We start from the raw sequence: 18,897 nt of genomic DNA on the forward strand, positions 1-18,897 counted from the left end.
TAATGTCAACTACAGCTAAAAAATTAAAGTAAAAAGATTAATTTTTTAAAAAAAGAAAAAGGAGTATCTGCGTAGGGAGAAAGTTTCAAGTTTCCGGTTAGAGGAGAGGGTGCTCTGTCGTACAAGGTTGGGGACGTAATGCGTTTCAGCAGGTTACTGGAAGTGCCTTTGGAACTCCCCAAAGGATCGATTTAAATTTTATTACCAAATCTATGTTTTGAAAACTGCAGTTAAAATAATTCAGGCACTTAGATATGTTAAATTTGGCCTTCATCTCAGAGGAGTTGAAAATGGTTAACTTGAGGATTGGTGGTCTTGGGCCAATTCAGGAGTATCATACTTTTTGTTTTCATTTTTATTGTTGTTGTTGACTTTAAGTGTATCCTAAGACTGAAAACCAAGTAGATTTAAAAAAAAACACAACTTGTTATTATTCACAACGACTTCTCTATAGGGTCAGAATCCTCTCACTACTTTACAGACAACCCAAATTGCAGGGGAGGAGAGGGGAGGAATAGATGCTTCAGGTGATGAGGATTGTAACCTCCATCCACCTTCCTCATTTCAGTCTGTGCATTTATTCAACAAGTCTTTATTGAATGAACACTTAATCCGCACATGGAACTATCTTTAATGGACTATATAAGCCAGCAATTTTCAACTGGTGTGCCGCAAGAATTTTTGAAACATACTATGCCTGACTAGTTAGTTGGTCAAGGGCACTGACCGTTTTTCCCTTAGCTTGTCAAGTAAAAAAGTGACAGCCAGCCGGGCAGGCATGGTTCAGCAGTTGAGCATCAACCTATGATCCAGGAGATCGAGGTTTGATTCCTGGTCAGGGCACCTGCCAGGGTTGCTGACTCAATCCCCACCAGGAGGGCATGCAGGAGGCAGCAGATCGATGACTCTCTCATCATTGATGTTTCTATCTCTCTTTCCCTCTCCCTTCCTCTCTCTGAAATTAATCAAGATATATTTTTATTTTTATTTATTTATTTTTTAAGATATATATATATTTTTAATGGCAGCCAACACAATAGCTGTCCAGAGTGAATGAATCAGAATTATACCAATGTTTTTGGTCAGATTGTCAAAAAAAATTTTTTTTGGTGTGCTGCAGAATTTTAGTAATTAGTTTATATGTGCCATGATATGAAAAAGGTTGAAAATCACTGTTATAAGCTAATGCTATACTTTAAACCTAAAAATAAATTAACACCAATAAACATCAGTTTGTCTGATTTATTTAGTAGGGAATTATAAACAGCTTTATTTAAAAAATAAAATAAAATTTTATAAATTGCTTCCAAAAGTCTAGTGTAATGAGTAGGGGCATGGACTTTGGGGCCAAACAAACCTGGGATCATATCCTAGCTCGACACTTCAACAGCTGTGTGACCTTAGGCAAGACATTTCCCATTCTTAAGCTTCATTTTTCTTTTCTTTTTATTTTTTTGTTTGTTTGTTTCTTGAGAGAGATAGAAATATCAATTTGTTGTTCCACTTATTCATGCATTCATTTGCTGATTCTTGTATGTGCCCTGGCCAGGCATCGAACCCACAATCTTGGTATATCCGGGCCATGCTTCAACTAACTGAGCTGCCCAGCCAGGGCTATCCTTATTTTTATCTGTGTAATGAGGATCGTAATCCTAACCCCACAGGGTTATTGTGAGGGTTAAGAGCAACATAGAAAATCTGGGTTAATGGGGCTTAGAAATCCACACAACACTCCTATTTGACAGATATTCAGCAAGTTAATTCAACAAATATTTATTGAGCCAGGTCGGCATGGCTCAGTGGTTGAGTATCAACCAATGATCTAGGAGATTGCAGTTTTATTCGGGGTCAGGGCACATGCCGGAGTTGCAGGCTCGATCCCCAGCAGGGGGTGCAGAAGGCAGCTGATCAGTGACATTCTCTTATCATTGATGTTTCTATCTCTCTCTCCCTCTCCCTTCCTCTCTCTCTGAAATCAATAAAAATATATTTTAAAAATATATTTATTGAGCCCTTGCTATGGGCAGGTGCTGACCTTGGCTCTGGTAAAGAACACCAAGCCCTGAGAAGAAGTATGTTGATGCAGAGGGGTCTGGGCTCAGGACATCCAGCTGCCAGTTTGTCCCCTGAACAATAAACTGTTCCATATCTGCAGAGCTTCAAATGTAAGAAACACCACCCCCATGATGCTCTGGCCTGGGCAGCTGTGTCTAGGACCCAGTCAGTGTGGCTATCAGCTTACCCCTCTCCTCCAGCTTTGGGATAAAATACACAAAGCTCTTAAACCCCTGGCCAGAGAACAGATTTTCTCCCCACCTTCAACCCCATACACACACTGCAGGTTACTCAGTTCCAGGCAAGAGCAAGGATTTAGGGAGCAAATACCAGGGGAAAGTAGGTCACAGCAGGAGGATGGTAATCCCCTCCATGGCTGGCCAGAGCAGTCAGCCCCTGCTACTTGAAGCAGGCTGCTCTTGGCCACCCACCAAGAATGGCTCTGGGAAGATTTTTGGGGTCTGGAGCTCCAGCACCATCCATCCCCACAATATGTCCAGGCTGAGGGGGCTGCCCCAAGATAATACAGCCTCCACACTGAGGTTATTCTCAGTCAAGCTCTTGCTGACTGTAACTCTTCCTATGCTGGATTTAGAGATTCTATCCTTCATTCCATACCTCCCACAAGTACACTCTTTTACCCAGCCCTAGATTGGGTGCTAGAGACACAAAGAAGATCCTTGGGAGTACACAGATGGAAATTCTGACCCGGAACCAGACAGTAATAAGCCAGTGCTCTCAGTACAGAGATAGAAGAGAGCCCACGAGCTGTGTCGACCTGTAGGAGGCTGCTGATTCAGCTTGGAGTCAGGGTTAGGGAATATTTCCTGGAGGAGGTGATACTGAACAAGAAAGGCATTCACCAGGAGAAAATGGGGAAGGGTATTCCAAGCAGAGAAAAAAATGTACAAAGACCCAGGGAATAAAAGTGTGGCCTTTCCTTCTGGAAAATTCTGGTGGTCAAAGGGGGGCAGATCTGGGAGGGGTTTTTTCTGAACTTTCTCCTTCAGATGACAGAAGATGAGTAATGCTGGTTGGCAGAGAGAAGTGGGGATAAAAGTACAGGCAAATGAAGCACAGGAGCAAAGATAGGGCAGAGAGGGAGTTTAATGGAAGCATCTGACCTAATTGGGATGGGAGGATGTTTGGGAAGCATGGATTAAAATAGGGCTCCTACACATGTGGGTGGAGGTCTCTAGAAGCACTTATCATCCTGGAGCCTCTGCAAGGGTCCTATCAGGCTTGATTCTGTCCTGGGGGCATAGCCTCCCAGCATGGGCTTTAGTGTAAATCTGGCCTGCCTAGATCTGGGTTCCCATTCCTCTCTACCTGCCTCCCAACTGATTCCTTTGGGACCCTCTTGTAAAGCCCTCTCCAACACAGCCCCACCTCTCCCCCCACTTATAAGTCTCCATCCTTACCTCCTATCGCTCCTGTCATGCTCCTTCTCTGAAGCCTCCCCTGACCCCAGGGGCTGGATAGGTAAATCACTCCTCTCCTCTGTGCTGCTACAGAGGGGAGTTGGAGTAGACTGAATAAACTGTGGGCAGAGCTGGCTTATGTAGGCCTCCTAGACAACGAGAAAGGAGCTTAACAGCAGGATCAGTTTTTCAGTATAGAAAATGGAGAATCAAGGGGAGGGAGTGAGAGTAGAAGCCAGTGAGGAGGCCATGGCAGTACCCACTGTGGGGTGGTGGCTTGGAATAGGGTCCTGGTGCTGGTGGTAGGAGACTAAACAAAAGAGGATCTCACCCTCTCTGAGACTCCTCCTTCCCTCAGGATTTGCCCATGCTGAATCTTGCTCTTCCTCTCCTCCAGGATGAACAGGGGCACCTCACACCACACCCCCATTCCATGCTTCCAGAATGCTTTCTCGTATTGTTTTGACTTCACGCTGCATACCTCTTCTCAAAGGACAAGCTTGTGGAGAGCAGAGGCCAGGAGAACCCTCATTGTGACCCCCGTTTCAGCAGCTCCAGGTCACCTCAGGGACCTAAATGTAGAGTCCAACAGGGGCTCCCCACCTTCTGGAATAGCATCCCCTCAAATAGGACCCCAGAGAGGGAGAGGACAGTGCACTTAGTCTGAACCTGGAGGTGGGGGGTGGCCATAGTGGGGAGTAGAGTGAGACACTCTACCACCTTATGGGGCCCCTAGGGGCCAGGAAGGGTTAGGAATACCAACCTGGGAAGACAAATCACTAGAGGTCTTAGAATCTGCACATAATGGAAAGCTCAGCACTGCCCCTGGGAAATGAGTGTTTGTAAGGAGAAAGATGGAGTCCCCTGTGGCAGCCTTGGACCCTGCCCATTCTGTCTTGGGATCAGCTTCTGGAGGGCTCCACCTCAGTCAAGAAATGAGCAGCCAGAAGAAAGGAAGGAGCTTTAATGAAAGCTGAATGCACCTTACAGAGCTTTGAGGCAGCCACCAGAACAGTGGTGGCAGCAGGGGCACTGCTACCTGACCCCAATGGCTAGGCCAGAGGCCCCAGAAGGCAAACAAATGCCAGAGCAGCAGCCAGCAGCAGGGGTGCAGGGGCTGTTGCTGTTGCTGTTGCCCTCAGTGTCTCCTGGTTGGTCTCGGGGCCTGCACCAGGCTCCCAGAGGTGCACAGGGGTACCACACAGAGTGTGCAAGTTATCTGGGTGCGGAGTCCGGCGAGCTTCTTGCTGTAGTAACTTCCACACAGCAACCGCCTCCTTTGGGCAGCCTGACAGGACTTGAGAGGCACAGATGTGGAAGTCATTCCAAGACCTATTAAGGGAATGGGGTTAGGGGAATTAGGTGGGACAAGGAGAAAGAGATTCAGGCATGTAGGGTAGCAGGGGTCAGGCTGCTACCTTCGCATCTCCTCTTACCTGCAGACAGTCTCCAGCTTGCCTCCGTGGCCCATGTTGTCCCCGAAGCGGATGAGACACTCCCCAAAGCCCTGGTATATGTTGTCACAGCCACCTGGGCCCACAGCAGCTGCCTCTAGGGAAGATACAAGGACTGGGGGTGGGGGTGGAAAATAGTTGATAGGATGAGCTGGTTCACCTCCCAACCCCCAGGGGCTTGTTTACCCTGGCATGCTCTGGGGATATGACTCAGCGCGAAAGAGACCCCAGGGAAATAAGGGGTATGTCTGGAAATCATCTGCCTGGGCTCTGTTCTAGGTGGGACCAAAGAACAGAGTAAGTGTGGAAGAGGGGGGGGGTAGGTATCTTCATGTCCCAAGGGTCAGTTCTTTCTCTGAGCTTCTGGGGCTTCTGTAGTCCCAAGTCAGGTGAAGTTGGCCCAAGTGAAGGAGCCAGGACAGGGTCCAGAGCCACACTCGTCTCCCACCCCCACCCCAGCATCATCCTCCCTCTCTACAGTCTAGACAAACTTTGCTTGGCCTTCCCACTCCACACCAAAACAGGTATTTTCGGATAGGTAGAGCAGGATAGAGGGTGTCAGGATTCAGATCATATCCTAACAGAGGACCTCAGGGAATCCCAAGGCTGGTCTAGCAGTCTCACCAAAGGCCATGTCTTCCCTTTATCAGAATGGGGGTGTGATATTTTGAGGTCCTTTTCCCACTACCGGGGCTCCGGTCACACCCCTCACTTTTGGTTCTGAAGCCACTGGTATACATTATCCCCTCCCTGGAGCCCTTGCACCTCCTTGCCGCCCTGGCTCCCAGAGCTCAGGAAGGTTGTTCCCCAGCTCTCACATACCCTAAATGCAGCCTGATGAGAGGGTATAAGGCCCAGGCCAGTCCAGTACCCCTGCACTCACCCAGTGGTAGTAACAGCAGCAACAGCCCCACCGCACAGGGTAGTCGCTGGCAGTGGCAACAGCAGCAACAGAGCATCATCCCGGTTGGGAGCGTAGTGGCAGAGCTAGCAGCTTGGAGTGCAGCCCTTTAGCCCAGCCCCCGGAAGGAAGGACTGTGATTGGATGGGAGCTAGCTAGGGGCGAGGCTTCAAAGCCAGCAGGCAGCCCCACCACATTGCAAAGCAAATCAGTACATTTAAGTTAGCAAAGGAGAGGAACAGTAGAGAGAAGAGTCCAGGGGATCAATGCCTGCTGAGCTGATCCAGGGACCTCAACCCAGAGATGGAGAGGGGAGATCTAGGAATGCAGTTGTGCAATGAGGGTGGGTATCCAGGCCCCTAGAGTGGGTTGGCCTTGACAGCTCCACACAGGGAGAAGACAGAGGCCAGGGAACAGAGGTCAGTTATCAAAGACACACCAAAAGCACACATACTCCATTTTATTCCAAAAACATTTAATTGAATTTCTTAATGTTTTCCAAAAACAAAAAGATCCAAAACAGAGGTAAAAAGGAACATGGAAAATTCAACTCAAGTGGTGTCACAATCTCAGGGGGGAGGCATCATGCTCCAGGTATGGCAGGACTCAAGAAGGCACAATACCCACCCTGGGCCCAGCCTAAACCTGCTGGCTACCATAACCTGTAGACCACAGCCAGTGCTCACCCTCTCAAACACCCCAGAAGTGGAAGTCTGAGCAGGTAAAGGGCAGACATGACCCTGCTTTGGCCTAGGCCTGTCTACTGGCCTTCAGTGCCACCCCACTCCTGGGCAAGGCAGGCTTAGCTAAGGGAGGCTGGGGGTCACAAGGCCATGCAGCATGAGGCTGAGACGCCGGGCTGCTTTGCCAAGTGAATTGTGTGGTTCGGCCTGCAGGAACTGGAAGAGCTTCTGGCGCACCTGGGCCATGACTGAGCCCATGTGGTCCCGAGTGATAGGGTCACTGTGGTCCAGATGCATCACAGCCTCTTCTAGGTAGCTGGGGATAGAGAAAAGGTACAGGCTACAGGTGGGCTCCAGCATGGGAGCGCCCCCTGGTGGCAATGAGGCCCAGAGGGAAGACTGACAAGGGAGTCCTCCAAGCCTGAGATGGGTAGGGGCAAAGGGAATTGGTGGAATTAGGGAGGGAGTCAAGCTAGAGTGGGAGTCTGCTTTGAACTGCTCCCCCACCTCTACCCCAGCCCATCTCCTGGTCCAACTGCGCCCACTCACCTGAGCTTGAGGTCAGTTCGAGTGCCAAGGTCAGAGGCCAACTGCTGGATGAGGGAAAGGAGCACGGGCTGGGATAGTGGGCAAGGTGGCTTCCCAAAAACCTGGCCTGGGTCCACAGTTTCACACACGTAGAGCACCAGGTTCAGGTCAGCAGCTGTCAGGGCCTGGGTAGAGAATAGCATTTAGTGTGTGGGCCTTGTCAGGAGACACCTGAGCCTTAGCTGGCCCTAATGCCTGGCATACCTGCTGGAAGGCCTGATTGAGGTGGCCTTGCTGTAGCAGCTGCAGGATATGGGCTTGCTGGGCCTGGCAGTCGAGGTGGGCAGCAGGGACAGGTGTGCCAGCAGCTGAGCGCATGGCCTGCATGATGCTAGAGGTGACGGCGGCCTGCTGCTCCTTGAGTGCCACACTCACCTCACCTTTAACAATGCGCTGCACCTGTGCTAAAATGGACTCCTGCAGGCTGCAAAGGGAAATGAGGGAGATGAAGTAGACAAGAAGTCTGGTCTGGCCCTTTCCAAACCTACTACCTTGCCCAGTGCCCTACCCACACACCTGCCCACAGCCACATGCAGCTGGTGCTGCACCTCAGCCCGAACACTACTGGACACAGTGGCCGCCATCTGCTCAGTGGCACCCTGCAGTGTGCTGACTAGGCCCCGCAGCTGAGCCAACACAGGCTCCCGGGCCTCCTGCTCTCGCACCTTCCGGCTCTTCATGTGGCTCTCTAGCTGTTGCAAGTCTGAAAGGTGACCATGGGGGCCATGAGAGGGATGGTCGGGGAAAAGAGGACAGACCCTCCACCTTGGAGCCTGACTCCACTCACATTCCTGTGTGCCCAGTCGGAAGCTATCATTGATCTGCTGGAACATGGCTTGGCAGCTCTTCTCAAAGGCGGGCAGCACCACACTCTGGAAGGCTTCACGGTAGGCGGCCTGCATTGGCCCCTGTAATGTGTCTGCAGCTGCTCGGGCGATGGCATCTGTCAAGTTCTGGGGGTAGAGGGAGGGGCCGGACCGAGCCGAAAGCCTGAGCCCAAACTGGCCTGACCGCCCACCAACCACCAACAACCAACCTCCCTCATCTCTGGCCCTATAGCACCTTGGACTTCAGCAGCTTGGAGATATTCTCTTTCATGCTTCCCTCCACAGCTGTGAGCTTGGTGGCCACTGAGGTGTTCAGTTGGCCTGCCACAGGCTCCAGACTCCTAGAGACACCTGGGGCAGGGTAAGGAAGGAGAGGTGGAGCCATGAGAAGAAGTTTGACAGGTAGGGGGCCCCACTCCCACCCAGTCCATCCAGAAGTCTCCATGCAAAACTCACATGGAGGCACTGTCTTCTTGATCTCATCCCGTATGCTACGCTCCAGTCGCCCAGCTACAGCTGAAGATAGTGCCTGGGACAGCTGTTGTGTCAGCTGTTCCTGAAGCTGCCCACCCCGTTGCTGTCCCTCGGCCAGTGCCCGCTCCAGCCGCCGCTCTGTATTGTAGCTAAGGAACAGGCCTGGAGCAGGTCCCATTTCCCTTCTTGGTCCCAGAATGCTGCAGCTACCCCTACCCCTCTTCCACTGCCCAAAAGGATACGCTCCTGTTCATGCCGAGACTCGAGGGCACGTTCTACATGGCCTGTGACGGTGCTCTGCAGGCCTTCGAGTTGGGTGCACAGACGCTGCAGCAGCTCTTCTTGGCTGTGCCGCAGTTCCGCCAGCTCTCTCTGCTGTTGCCAAATTAATGCTGGCCAGTCCTCAGGGGGCTCTGCCACCTGCCAGTAGCACCAACAGTCACATGATGCCTGCCCTACCTGTCCTCACACACTAGACTAGGGAATGGTCCAGGGCTCTTCCCCACCCTCAGAGAGGAGTCCTAGAAGTAGGAAGGGTGTTTGCTCACTCACCTGGTGCTCCGTGAGCCGGGATCCCACGGATGAATCCCTGCCATAGGCGAGAAGCACCTCAGACCAAGTCATGAAGGCAGCCTGGGGACCACCCCTCTCCCTGGCTACAGGACCCCTCCTACCCATCATCCTTTTTGCCCTTCCTCTTGAGCTTGGGGGAGGACCGAGGGGATCCCTTAGTCTTCCAGTCCTTGGCAGGCAGCCGTGGAGTGGAAACTTTGGTGCCAAAGCCCCCTGCAGCAGAGGCAAGGCTGGCCACCTCATCATCATGGTCACTGAAAAGGAGAAAGGCATAAGCACCTACCACTTGCTTGCCCACCCTTGTGAAAGGGTGTGGGGTGGCATCTACCTATGTTCAGCACTGGTGTCTTGGCTGTCATGTTGCTGTAGCAAGTGATAAGGTGGTCGGTGGAAGGCCAGGCTCTTGTGTTTTTCCTGAAGGCCATTCCTGGGGCTGGGAGAAGAGGCCAACTCAGCAGTGTATAACTCCATCTGAAGCCCCTACCATCAGTACACTTTCCCCGTCCTAAGCTCCTCACCTTTCTGCAAGGCTGCTGCAGGTCTCCCGAGTAATGTCTGGTGCAGTAGGCCAGACCTGACTGTCAGGGGCTGTGGCCTCCTGGGTCAAGGCCACCTCCAGGAGGGAAGGGGTACTATGCCGATCCCCGTCCCCAGGGCCTCCATCCAGGCTAAGCTGGGGACCAAGCTCAGGCCCTGGCCGGGGCCGTGGAGACAGCAGGTGTAGTGCTGAGGCAGCTGAGGCCATACTGTTTGGCTCAAGGTCCTCAGCATCAGAGGCGCCAAAGCCACGGGACAGGGCCTCAGATGCGATCTCAGGGATATCCTGGGACAGGGCAGTGGAAGCTGAGGAAATAACATCAGGGGAGCGGGTTCGGCTGGGGGAAGCCTGGGGTAGCCCCAAGGGCTCCACTTCTTGCAGCTCCAGGGACAGTGTAGAGGCAGCAGTAGATACCTGAGGTGGGCCAAAATGGGGACTTAGGTAGAGTGAAATAGGGGAAGGGGAAACACAGAAATGAGACACTGGGGTTTGTGGTGATGAGAGATGGGACAGTGGGGAAGGAGGATGCAGTCAAAAATAGCCACAGCTCAGGAGAGGGGGTGGGAATGGATAGGCTGAGGAGCTGCCCTCCAAGGAACATGGGAGGCTGAGATGACCTCAAGGGAAACATTGACCATCTGAGGCAGAACAGGATAAGCAGACAGGGTGCTACAGAAGACTGCCGCCAACCTTCCTGCTGCTATACACCCGCTAACCTGCATTTCACACACACGCACCTGCCCAGGCCCTTTGGGAGTCAATTTGTCAGCTGGACCTGGGAGCAGGCTGGGCAGAAGGCTGCGTGGGCTTGTCTGCAGGCTGCTGCTGCTGCTGTTGCTCATTGTGAGACTGCCATCCAGCTGCAACTTGGGGCTCAAGGTCAGCTCTTCAGGTGGCCTGGTGGCAGGAAGGCTGAGGTATAAGCAGCCAGAGCTTGGCATCACCTGGCATCAGCCCTTGCCACCCCACAACTCTGACCCTCACTTCACCTGGGCAAGGAGGGGTCCACAGCTGAGGTACTGCTCATGGCAGATACAGCTGTAAGAGAGGAGCTGCTGCTGCTGCTGCTGCTGCTGCTACTGCTGCTGCTATTACTAGGGGATGCAGCAATCTGGGGAGATGCAGAGAGTAACAGCTATGGCCTTTGGGTAGGGATTCCCAGGCCCCCCTACCCTGGGCCTCAAGCCTCAGCTCCAGCATACCTGTTGCAAGGAGGTGCTAGGTGTCATGAAGGCATCAGGTGTCATCAGCTTGGGCTTGGTCTCACTGCTCAGACTAAGGAAGTCAGCAGGTGCAGGTAGCTCCACGATGCGTCGGAGATCAGGCTGGGAACCGTGAGTAGCTGAACCCAGGCCCTCAGAGCCCAGTTCAGGCCGAGATTCTCCAAATGCTGTGGGGAAATCTTCCACTTTAGTCAGATCTCAGACCCTGGCCAGTCTAATCTGCTTCCCTCTCACCCCTCACTCACCAAAGTCCTCATGGGCAGTGTGGGTGGGGAGCGGGGCCACCACATCAGGGTTCAGCTGTGGCTGGAAGCGGATCTGCACATCTTGCAATGCCCTTCAGAAAGAAAAGAATAGGAGAGGGCTCAAAGGGCCAGAGTCAGTAGGGCAGGGAAGGGCACAGACAGGGCACACTCACTTAGTATGCACACAAAAGAGCTTGATGAGCACACCGGCCGCAGACTCCATGGCACCAGCTCCGTGGGTCCCATCTGTAAGGACAGTGTGAACAACTAAACCCCTGGCCCTCTGTGCCTCAGCACTCGCTACATACCAACATATATCCTCAACCCTGAGCAGCTTACCAGCCCCAAGGCTGTCATTCTCTTCCTCAGCAGGCAGCACCTCAGTGTGCCGCAGCCGGCAGCGACTCACAACCTGGATACCGAAGCTCAGTACAGGATGGGTGAGTAAGAACTCAGAGATGGAACTGAAGCAAGCACGGCCTTCCTCCTGGTTCTGCAGCAGCTCCATCACGTAAAGGACCTGCACAGGCAGCACATTCATGGCTGAGCTCTGAGGCTGTGAGGGCTGTGGATGTGCCACATATCCCTGCCTGTCCCAATGATACCAACTCTGCCCAGGGTACCCCCAAGGCAGTGTACCTTCCGTTGTACATCACTGAGAATCAGGTATTCTGCTGAGAGGTCCAGGCAAACTTTGAGGCTAGGGGGAACACTCACTGAGCTGAAGATATCTGGGGAGAAGCTGGGAGGCCACAAGGTAGGATGAATGAGACTTAAGAGAGTGGAAAGAACCCACATCCCCAACCCTGCTACCCCTGTCTGGCTCTCCAGCCTATGCTTACCGAATGGTCTGCAGGCAGGTCCAGGACACTGTGCACCACATCTTTAGCTCCTGATTCTGGTCAGCACCAGTAATGAGGAACCTCCAGAAAGGGACACTGGAAGGCAATAAGGCACTGAGTGACTGGCTGGGAGCCCAAGGTCCAGCCCACCACCCACCTGCCTGCCCACTCACTCACTCAGGGTCCTGTTTCTTGTGGTTGTCACAAAATAGGAGGCAGGAGAGGGGCCGCCCATCATGAGGCTTCAACTCATGCAGACACCTGCAAGCAGGCAGATGAGGGGCCTGAGTGGGTGATCTAGTCCACTATCTGGGGGTTCCTGGTCCCTCAGGTCCTGCCTTACCTTGGCTCATCCTGCCCTTCAATGTAGATCTGCCAGAACTTGACGAAGCCATCATGGCTTGCTGTAGCCAGGACAGTCCCATCAGGTGAGAGGGCCCCTTCACTCAGGTACTGGCAAGAACCCAAAGAGCCTTGCTTTACCACCTTACTAGAGGTGGGAGCAAGCCCATCTCAGATGAGAATGACAGTAAGCTGGGCTGACCCACAGTGGATCCTTACGTTTGTGTGAAACACTGAATCAAAGGGGGGCCATAAAGAAGACCAGACCCATGGGGTGTGGCTATATTAGGTGTGAGCTCCAAAGGTAAAGGTCACTTTGTGATCCAAGTCCCCATGCGCAGAATACCAGTAAAGCTATCTGAGCAGCTATGGGTATGAGGAATAGACAAGGGACATAAGAAAAGGAGAAGAGCACGGGAGGCAGGCAGTTGCAGGCTTACTGTGCTGTGGCCTTTTACCATGATGAAGCCCTGCTTGATTTGGCTGACATCCACAGGCCAGGTGCTGTGGTTGGAGCGGAGCATGTCCAGGTTCCACACCTCAGCCTGGAGGGAACAGGGAGGTGCGTGTTCAGCCCATGCCCACACCATGGCTGCTCTGTCCCCTCCTTCCCCAATGCTCAGCCTCCTCACCCGGTCCTCATGCAACAGGGCCACCATTGGGCTTCCCTCCTCACAGCAGTCTTCACTCTCCTCAGGAATGAAGGGGCACCAGATGATCCTACGGAAGTGGTTCAGTGGTGTGCCCTCTGGCTGCCGGATATGGACCAAAATCTCTTCTCTGAGCAGGGCGTTAAGGGCTAGACAGGTGGATGATGAGTGTGTCTGGCAGCCCCAGCTCTGCCCACCTTTTTTCAGTCCCCGTCCCGTCCCGTCCCGTCCCGTCCCGTCCCATCCCATCCCATCCCATCCCATCCCATCCCATCCCATCCCATCCCAGGGAAAGGATACTGAATTTTGCCATTAACCAGAGCCAAGTGCCACACAAACAGGTTGCCTGCCTCATCCAGGCAGGCCAGCTGTGGGGAGTTGACGTGTGCGAAGGCCAGGTCAGCGACACTGCCTGTGAAGCCCTTGAGCAGGGTCCGCTCCGAAGTACTGACACTGATCACCCGCACCATTGCTGAGCCATTGTTGGCAGCTGGAATCAGGACAGTGGTTGGCCATGAGTGAGTATCTAAGCCCAGGCAGCAGCAGAGAAGCCCTGCCCTTGCCTGCCTCACTGCCACCACCAATCTTTAAGCTTGGTTTTTCCACTTGGTTCCCCAAGGCCTGGCAGAGACAAGCTTTCCATTGTATCCCTAAGGTCTGAGTGGGCTGAGTGGCCTTACACTGATCTGCATCTCTGGGGCTTCTAGCAAAACACCCCCCTCCCCTCCCCTGACGCAGCTCACCCCGAATGGCATAGGCCAAGAAGGAGTTGGACACAGCAATCAGGTTGCCATAGTAGTATTTCTGCTCCCAGTCATACTTGGCAACAGGCTGGATTTTCACCTGAGAACCAAGAGTGAGGAAGGTCATAGAAACTGAAGGCTTGGGCAGCTTTCCCAGAGCTTAGGTGGTTCCCAGCATCCCTGGTGACAGTAGAGGCCACATGTGCAAGCCCAGCCACCCAATCACAACTCCGGGGGCCATATTCCCACAGAGACTAGGTAGTCTGGCTTCCTAAGATGGGGCATACTACCTGCCTGTTAAGGTGGTCCCCATAGGAACTGGCAACACGGGAGTGGGGAAGAAGAGACTGTGTCTCCAACCACCATACAAGCCACAACATCCTGGTACTCACCTTGTTGCTTCCCCGTGCCTTGCTTGAGATGCTAGAGTCACTGCTGGCCACAATCTCCACCTCCTTGGCCAAAATCCCAATGCAGGTAGAGCTGTCATCTCCTGAGAGGCAGCTGGGGAGAGGGGTGCCCAAGCTTGACTTGTTCACCCAAAGTCTCAATGGGCAGGGTTGGAATGTGGAGAGGATACAGCCACCATGGGGAAGGTATCCAATCTCAGATGTACAGTTCTGGGTCCACCAGTCCCCAGACCTGTAGCTCCCCTTGCTCACCTCCCTCCTTGGGAATGCTAAATCAGGCACCTAAACTGCAGATCCAGGCCAAGCCCTTGAGCTTGTCCTCACCCCCCATTCTAAGTGCTCCATCCCAGGGCATCTAGTGGGGGAGCAGCAAAGGCTGCTGGCCTTTCTCTCCCCTCATCTCATGTCTTCAGCTAACAGATACCCCAAAGACTGCTTCACCACCACTGTCATCTCCCAGGTACTCACATGACCTGCTTCTCCTGCAGGTTAATAGATGGCTTGGACCGGAGACCAGGCTTGTTTGCTGAAGTACCATCCCCTGAGCAGAGGGGGTCTGGGACCAGGAGCCCATTGAGGTCACCATTGTAGGTGTTAGATGGCCGCTGGCTCTCTGCACTGGGGCCTGGAGATAGAGAGGGCCACTATCATGAGGTTGTTCCACCTGCCTACTGGCCTCTCCTTCTGCAGAGCCTCTCTCCAGAACCATTAGATACTCTAGGAACACTCAACTGAGGCATGTCTATGGGAAGGAAGGCCCTTTGTTCATTTCTCATTCCATAACACTGATGGTAAACCCAATGTATACCAGGACAAAGGATGAGCTTGAGGCTCTTCTACCTGGGAGTGGGTTGCAAGCTATCAAGGATCCTCTGAGGCCAATTAATACTCAGGCTTGGATCAGTCAGCACAGAGGGACACTGTGTATTTGAGGGAGGGCATGGGAAGGGTAAGGACAGACTTCATAGGAGAGTTGCTAACATAGCCAGTGTAGCTAGAACACACAAACATGGGAAGGATGAAGGGAAAACAAGGCTGCAGAGGTCTCGGGTAGGAAGCTGGGGTGCTTAATTCTCCCTGTGGCAATGAGAGCCACAAAAGTTTTAAAAGGGAAGGTGACATGGTCAGCACTGGCCAGAGGGCTGATTGCTCTAAGGCAGCATGGCATGCAGGATAGTTGAGAATCTGGATGAGGGAGACCAGGGCCTAGACCAAGGTAATGGCAGGGGTTGAAAGGAGAAGAAAGGATGGGCTCCTAAGGCATGGAAGGACACTGATAAGATGTGGAAGTATGAAAGAAAGGAGCCTGCCCCACAGAGAAATGTCTCAGAAGAAGCTACCTTGGGTGGGTAATCTCAGGATGAATGGACATGAAGGAGCTGGATGGACAAAGAAGAGAGAAACTATGGGGTAGCATGTGGAGTCAGGAAAAACAACATTTTAGTTATTTGCCATTCACTGAGTTTCAAGCACCCTCATAGGCTCAGACACCACTCCAAAACTCCCAGGTGGCAAGGAGACTAGGGCTCCACATTCTGAATCACATCAAGTTCCTAGTCACAAAACAGTCTGGGGTATGACATGGTCTTCCAGTGACAAGACAGAGCTCCTTGGCAAACAGGAGAATCAAGTATCAGTCAACAAACAAGGAGTTCAGAAAAAAGTCTCCAGGTCACTTCACTTGAATCAGAGCTTCACTTGGACCTTAGCCGCTCGGGGGGTAAGCTGACCACTCTCCCTCCCACTACCATGACAAACAAACAAACTGCACAAGGTTGGCCACAAGGTTGGCCATAACGGGCTCTACCAAATCTTTGTGGAGTCTAGTCTACATAGCAGCTGATGAGCATGAGAGGCCCAAACCAAGCTCATGAGTAAAGGGAGCACACTCCAGGCCTGGGGAAAAGGGCTGTGATTTCAGGCAGCAGATGGATTTTCTCAGGGAATAGGGGGTAGTTAACCCTACCCAGAGTGAGCACCAGTGCCTGCTTCCAGTGGCAGCCAGTTTTGGGCCTCCCAGCAGGTTTAAGAACAGGGTCTGAGGAAACACCAGCTCTCAGCTCTAGACACTGCACACCTAAACCAACATCACAAGTCGGTCTTTCAACCAGTACAACTTCACAGGTCCTTGAGCCAGCCAGGAAACTTTGGTACCTTTGCACATGCTATTTCCTCTTTGTTAATGCCTTCCTGACATTCAAACTCCAGTTCATATGACAAGACCTACCCTAAACATTGTCTCCTCTCTCAGACCTGTTCTCAGGCACTCTCCAGTCTCCACCTCACCCACCCTATACCCATTAAAATATCAAAACACTCCTCTCTTTCAATGTCAACAGCATTATATTACAACTTCCTTAGGCTCCTTGAGGGCAGGAGCATCTCTGAGGTATTACTGCAAGCCCAAATAAAGTTTAAACGAATGGAAATAAACTAGGGCTTGCATATGTTTGTAGCCTAATCCAATCAGAGCCATGCAGTCTGTGATTTGCCTTAATCCCGAAGAGGACTCGGAATTGGGCGTGGTCACTTTCCTCCAGAAAATTATTTCAGAAAGCATGCCTGGAGTCTGTATTTTAGAGGGAAAGGCAAGTTTCGAGGGCGGGGGGGCGGGGGGGGAATACGGAGCTCCTCAGCACAGCGCCTAGATCTAGACACAGAACCCGGCGTACAGAGCACGGACTAGGCCTCTGAAGTATGGTAAATGGGTTGAGAGCCCAGATCAGTGCCAGAAACACTAGAGACCTTGAGGCCAGGACACCAGGGGGACCCTGCGGATTAAGAGAAGGATCCTCACCTTCACCCGAGACACTGAAGGACGAGGCAAAACAGCCGGGCGCCTGAATAGGGAGGGATCGCAACAGGGGTCTGCGAACCTTAGGGAACATGCTCACGGGTTTACCGCTCCAACCATCGTCTGCCCTCACCAGCCAGGAGGATGCAGAGCCCGCTGGGAGAGGCCTGCAGGCCCTGGGGGCCACCCTGGCCCGAGCTGCCTCTCTGCCCGCTCGGCGAGAGCCCACCCCCACTGTCCCGGCTCACCTCCCGCGGGCCGGTCCAGCTTGAGGATGTCCCGTAGGTGCTGCGTGGCGTCCTCGATGTCGATGCTCGCGCAGGAGGCCATGGGCCCTGCGGCAGGCGCCCTGTACGCGCCGCGTTCGTTTCGCTGCCGCCACTCACTAGCCAAGCACAGCCGCGCCGGGACTAGACACGGCACGCCGGTCACTACAATCCGTCTACCTGCCGCCCACAAACCACTGCAGCACCAAGTCCCTGAGCCCCTCCAAGCCCAACTGCCTCCACTTCCGGCCAACCGGGCCTCAGCCCCCGGAACCTGCACAGACCGGAGAAGAAAGGTTCCGGGCTGAAGGCGGACACCTCGCTCTTCCTAGAGCGCGTCTCCCTCCGCTACCCAACCCATGCCCGCAGGGTCCGGTGAATTTCGCAGCGTTGGAGCAGAGCAAATGTCCACGAACTGGACCGCCCAAAGCTCTACTGGCCTCAGGATATCCCGCCCAGTCCATGCCCATTCCCAAGGCATGCGCTCATGATGGGCCTAGGACCCGGTCAATTCCACCACCCAGGCCGTTCTCAGAAGCCTCCAAGAACAAGCTGAATTGGCAGGAACCTGTTTCCCCTTTAGGAAATAGGTCGGTGTAACCCAGTGCCTGAGGGGACCCACAATCTCAGGAGGTCCAGGAATTGCAAGGTCACGAGAGATATAGCCCCCCCCCCCCCCCAAAATCACATTGTTCCCTAATAGCCCCCCAGCATCCCGTTGCCCAATCTGGTATCCTTAGGCAGGAAGAAAGAAGCCACAGTTTACAAACACCTCTTTATTGCAGACATTTCAGGCACAGGTACATGGAAGAAGCTGTATTGCAGATTTTATACAGGGTGGTTTAAGAGGCAGCAAGCCCCTACCTCTTTCCCCAACCCCTCAAATACACAGTAGCCCAGATATCAGTCCCACTGAAATCTCCCGAATATGCTCTCCTCTCAAACAGCACATCATCCGGCTCTACCCAGTGTAGCCAGGCAACCTCTGGGCATGAGGGAGTCCTGGGCCTCCATCCATAGTAGAGGAAAAGGGGGGTACAGGTCAGGCATAGTTGTGATGTCCTCAGCAATCCTAGAGTCCCTAACAGGGCACCAACGGAAGTCTTGGGTTTGGTTCTAGTCTGTGATTGCTACCTTCCCACCAGAGTTTACACCACCAGGTCTCAGGGCTAGATTTGCCATGGGCAAGGCCTCTGTCCCCAAAACTAAGCATAAATTGCCCCAATAGCTAAGACTTCCTGGGACTTGAAGACAGTGAGCTGTGTGGTGAGGAAGGGAATAGGAGGCCTAAAGGTGCTTTGCAGAGGGGTCTGAGGGGTGAGAAATCCTAGAGCACAAATCCCTCAAACTCAGATTTCATAGCTCTGAGTCTATACTCCAACCAACCAGGCCTGGATCTGTGCTCATTGGAGGCTGGCTGTTCTGGGCACTTGCTTTTGAGCCGTGTTATCTAAAGCAGATGGTACAGGATCTGAACTGCCCTCTTCTTGGCTTGCGGTTTGTGGGGCAACCAGGATATGATCCTAACCCTTCTGGGGATAAAACAGGCCCCTCTCCCTCAAACTTGCTCAGAGGGCCTGAAGAAATGGGCCGTTTTTGCCAAGACCTCTCCATGTTCAGTGGGATTATGGGTCACCTGTCCTGTTACTAGAGCCCTGCCCCTGCCCCTGCCCCGTGTAGAGGTCACAGGAGGTGTCAGAACTGACTGCAGAGGCTTCAGTGCAAGGGAAGCTTCAGGACAGACATGAGCTCTCCCTATCTGCAGCTCACTTTCCCAAGACCAGAGGGGCTGAGGAGGGCAACACTCTGCCCTATAGGGCTTCTGAGAGAAGCTAGCTGGGAGTGCTGCTTCAGCAGTTTTCTCCTTG

General features: G+C 53.0%; 2 protein-coding genes across 3 annotated transcripts; both read right to left on the reverse strand.

The window, feature by feature from the left end:
* Positions 1-4,528: 4,528 nt before the first annotated feature.
* NRN1L (neuritin 1 like) lies at positions 4,529-6,171 on the reverse strand. The gene is made up of 3 exons (XM_016200743.2): positions 5,814-6,171; positions 4,913-5,045; positions 4,529-4,808 (listed from the first exon to the last, which is right to left on the reverse strand). The coding sequence occupies exons 1-3, from the start codon at positions 5,890-5,892 to the stop codon at positions 4,529-4,531; spliced, it is 492 nt and encodes a 163-aa protein (XP_016056229.2). The 5' UTR covers positions 5,893-6,171.
* A 118-nt stretch (positions 6,172-6,289) lies between these two features.
* On the reverse strand, positions 6,290-17,246 carry EDC4 (enhancer of mRNA decapping 4). Of its 2 annotated transcripts, XM_016200742.2 has the most exons (29): positions 17,012-17,246; positions 14,438-14,594; positions 13,952-14,063; positions 13,560-13,659; positions 13,117-13,306; positions 12,799-12,946; positions 12,607-12,711; positions 12,168-12,277; positions 12,002-12,085; positions 11,825-11,920; positions 11,622-11,724; positions 11,322-11,502; positions 11,156-11,228; positions 10,983-11,074; positions 10,717-10,904; positions 10,504-10,625; positions 10,252-10,411; positions 9,495-9,928; positions 9,305-9,409; positions 9,078-9,230; positions 8,956-8,992; positions 8,646-8,823; positions 8,386-8,541; positions 8,165-8,280; positions 7,890-8,055; positions 7,619-7,805; positions 7,307-7,526; positions 7,064-7,227; positions 6,290-6,830 (listed from the first exon to the last, which is right to left on the reverse strand). In XM_016200742.2, exons 1-29 carry the CDS (start codon positions 17,091-17,093, stop codon positions 6,638-6,640), a joined length of 4,212 nt encoding a protein of 1,403 aa, XP_016056228.2. In that variant the 5' UTR covers positions 17,094-17,246; the 3' UTR covers positions 6,290-6,637. The 2 variants fall into 2 exon arrangements, with proteins under 2 accessions (XP_016056228.2, XP_087683654.1); XM_087827528.1 differs by having other exon boundaries at positions 11,156-11,502.
* Positions 17,247-18,897: the final 1,651 nt, after the last annotated feature.

The sequence above is a fragment of the Miniopterus natalensis genome, chromosome 18 (genome assembly GCF_054644295.1).
Source record: "Miniopterus natalensis isolate mMinNat1 chromosome 18, mMinNat1.hap1, whole genome shotgun sequence".
In the NCBI taxonomy this organism is placed as follows: domain Eukaryota; kingdom Metazoa; phylum Chordata; class Mammalia; order Chiroptera; family Miniopteridae; genus Miniopterus; species Miniopterus natalensis.

Excerpts from the sequence above, each read along its gene's own strand:
- NRN1L (XM_016200743.2), bottom strand. The coding sequence starts at position 5,892 with ATGATGCTCTGTTGCTGCTGTTGCCACTGCCAGCGACTACCCTGTGCG. Across the intron at positions 5,046-5,813 it reads GCTGCTGTTACTACCACTGG|TCCTTGTATCTTCCCTAGAG; the intron begins GTGAGTGCAGGG and ends CCCCACCCCCAG. Across the intron at positions 4,809-4,912 it reads AAGCTGGAGACTGTCTGCAG|GTCTTGGAATGACTTCCACA; the intron begins GTAAGAGGAGAT and ends TTCCCTTAATAG.
- EDC4 (XM_087827528.1), bottom strand. The coding sequence starts at position 17,093 with ATGGCCTCCTGCGCGAGCATCGACATCGAGGACGCCACGCAGCACCTA. Across the intron at positions 14,064-14,437 it reads CTGCAGGAGAAGCAGGTCAT|CTGCCTCTCAGGAGATGACA; the intron begins GTGAGTACCTGG and ends CCCTCTCCCCAG. Across the intron at positions 12,086-12,167 it reads GAAGGGCAGGATGAGCCAAG|GTGTCTGCATGAGTTGAAGC; the intron begins GTAAGGCAGGAC and ends GCCTGCTTGCAG.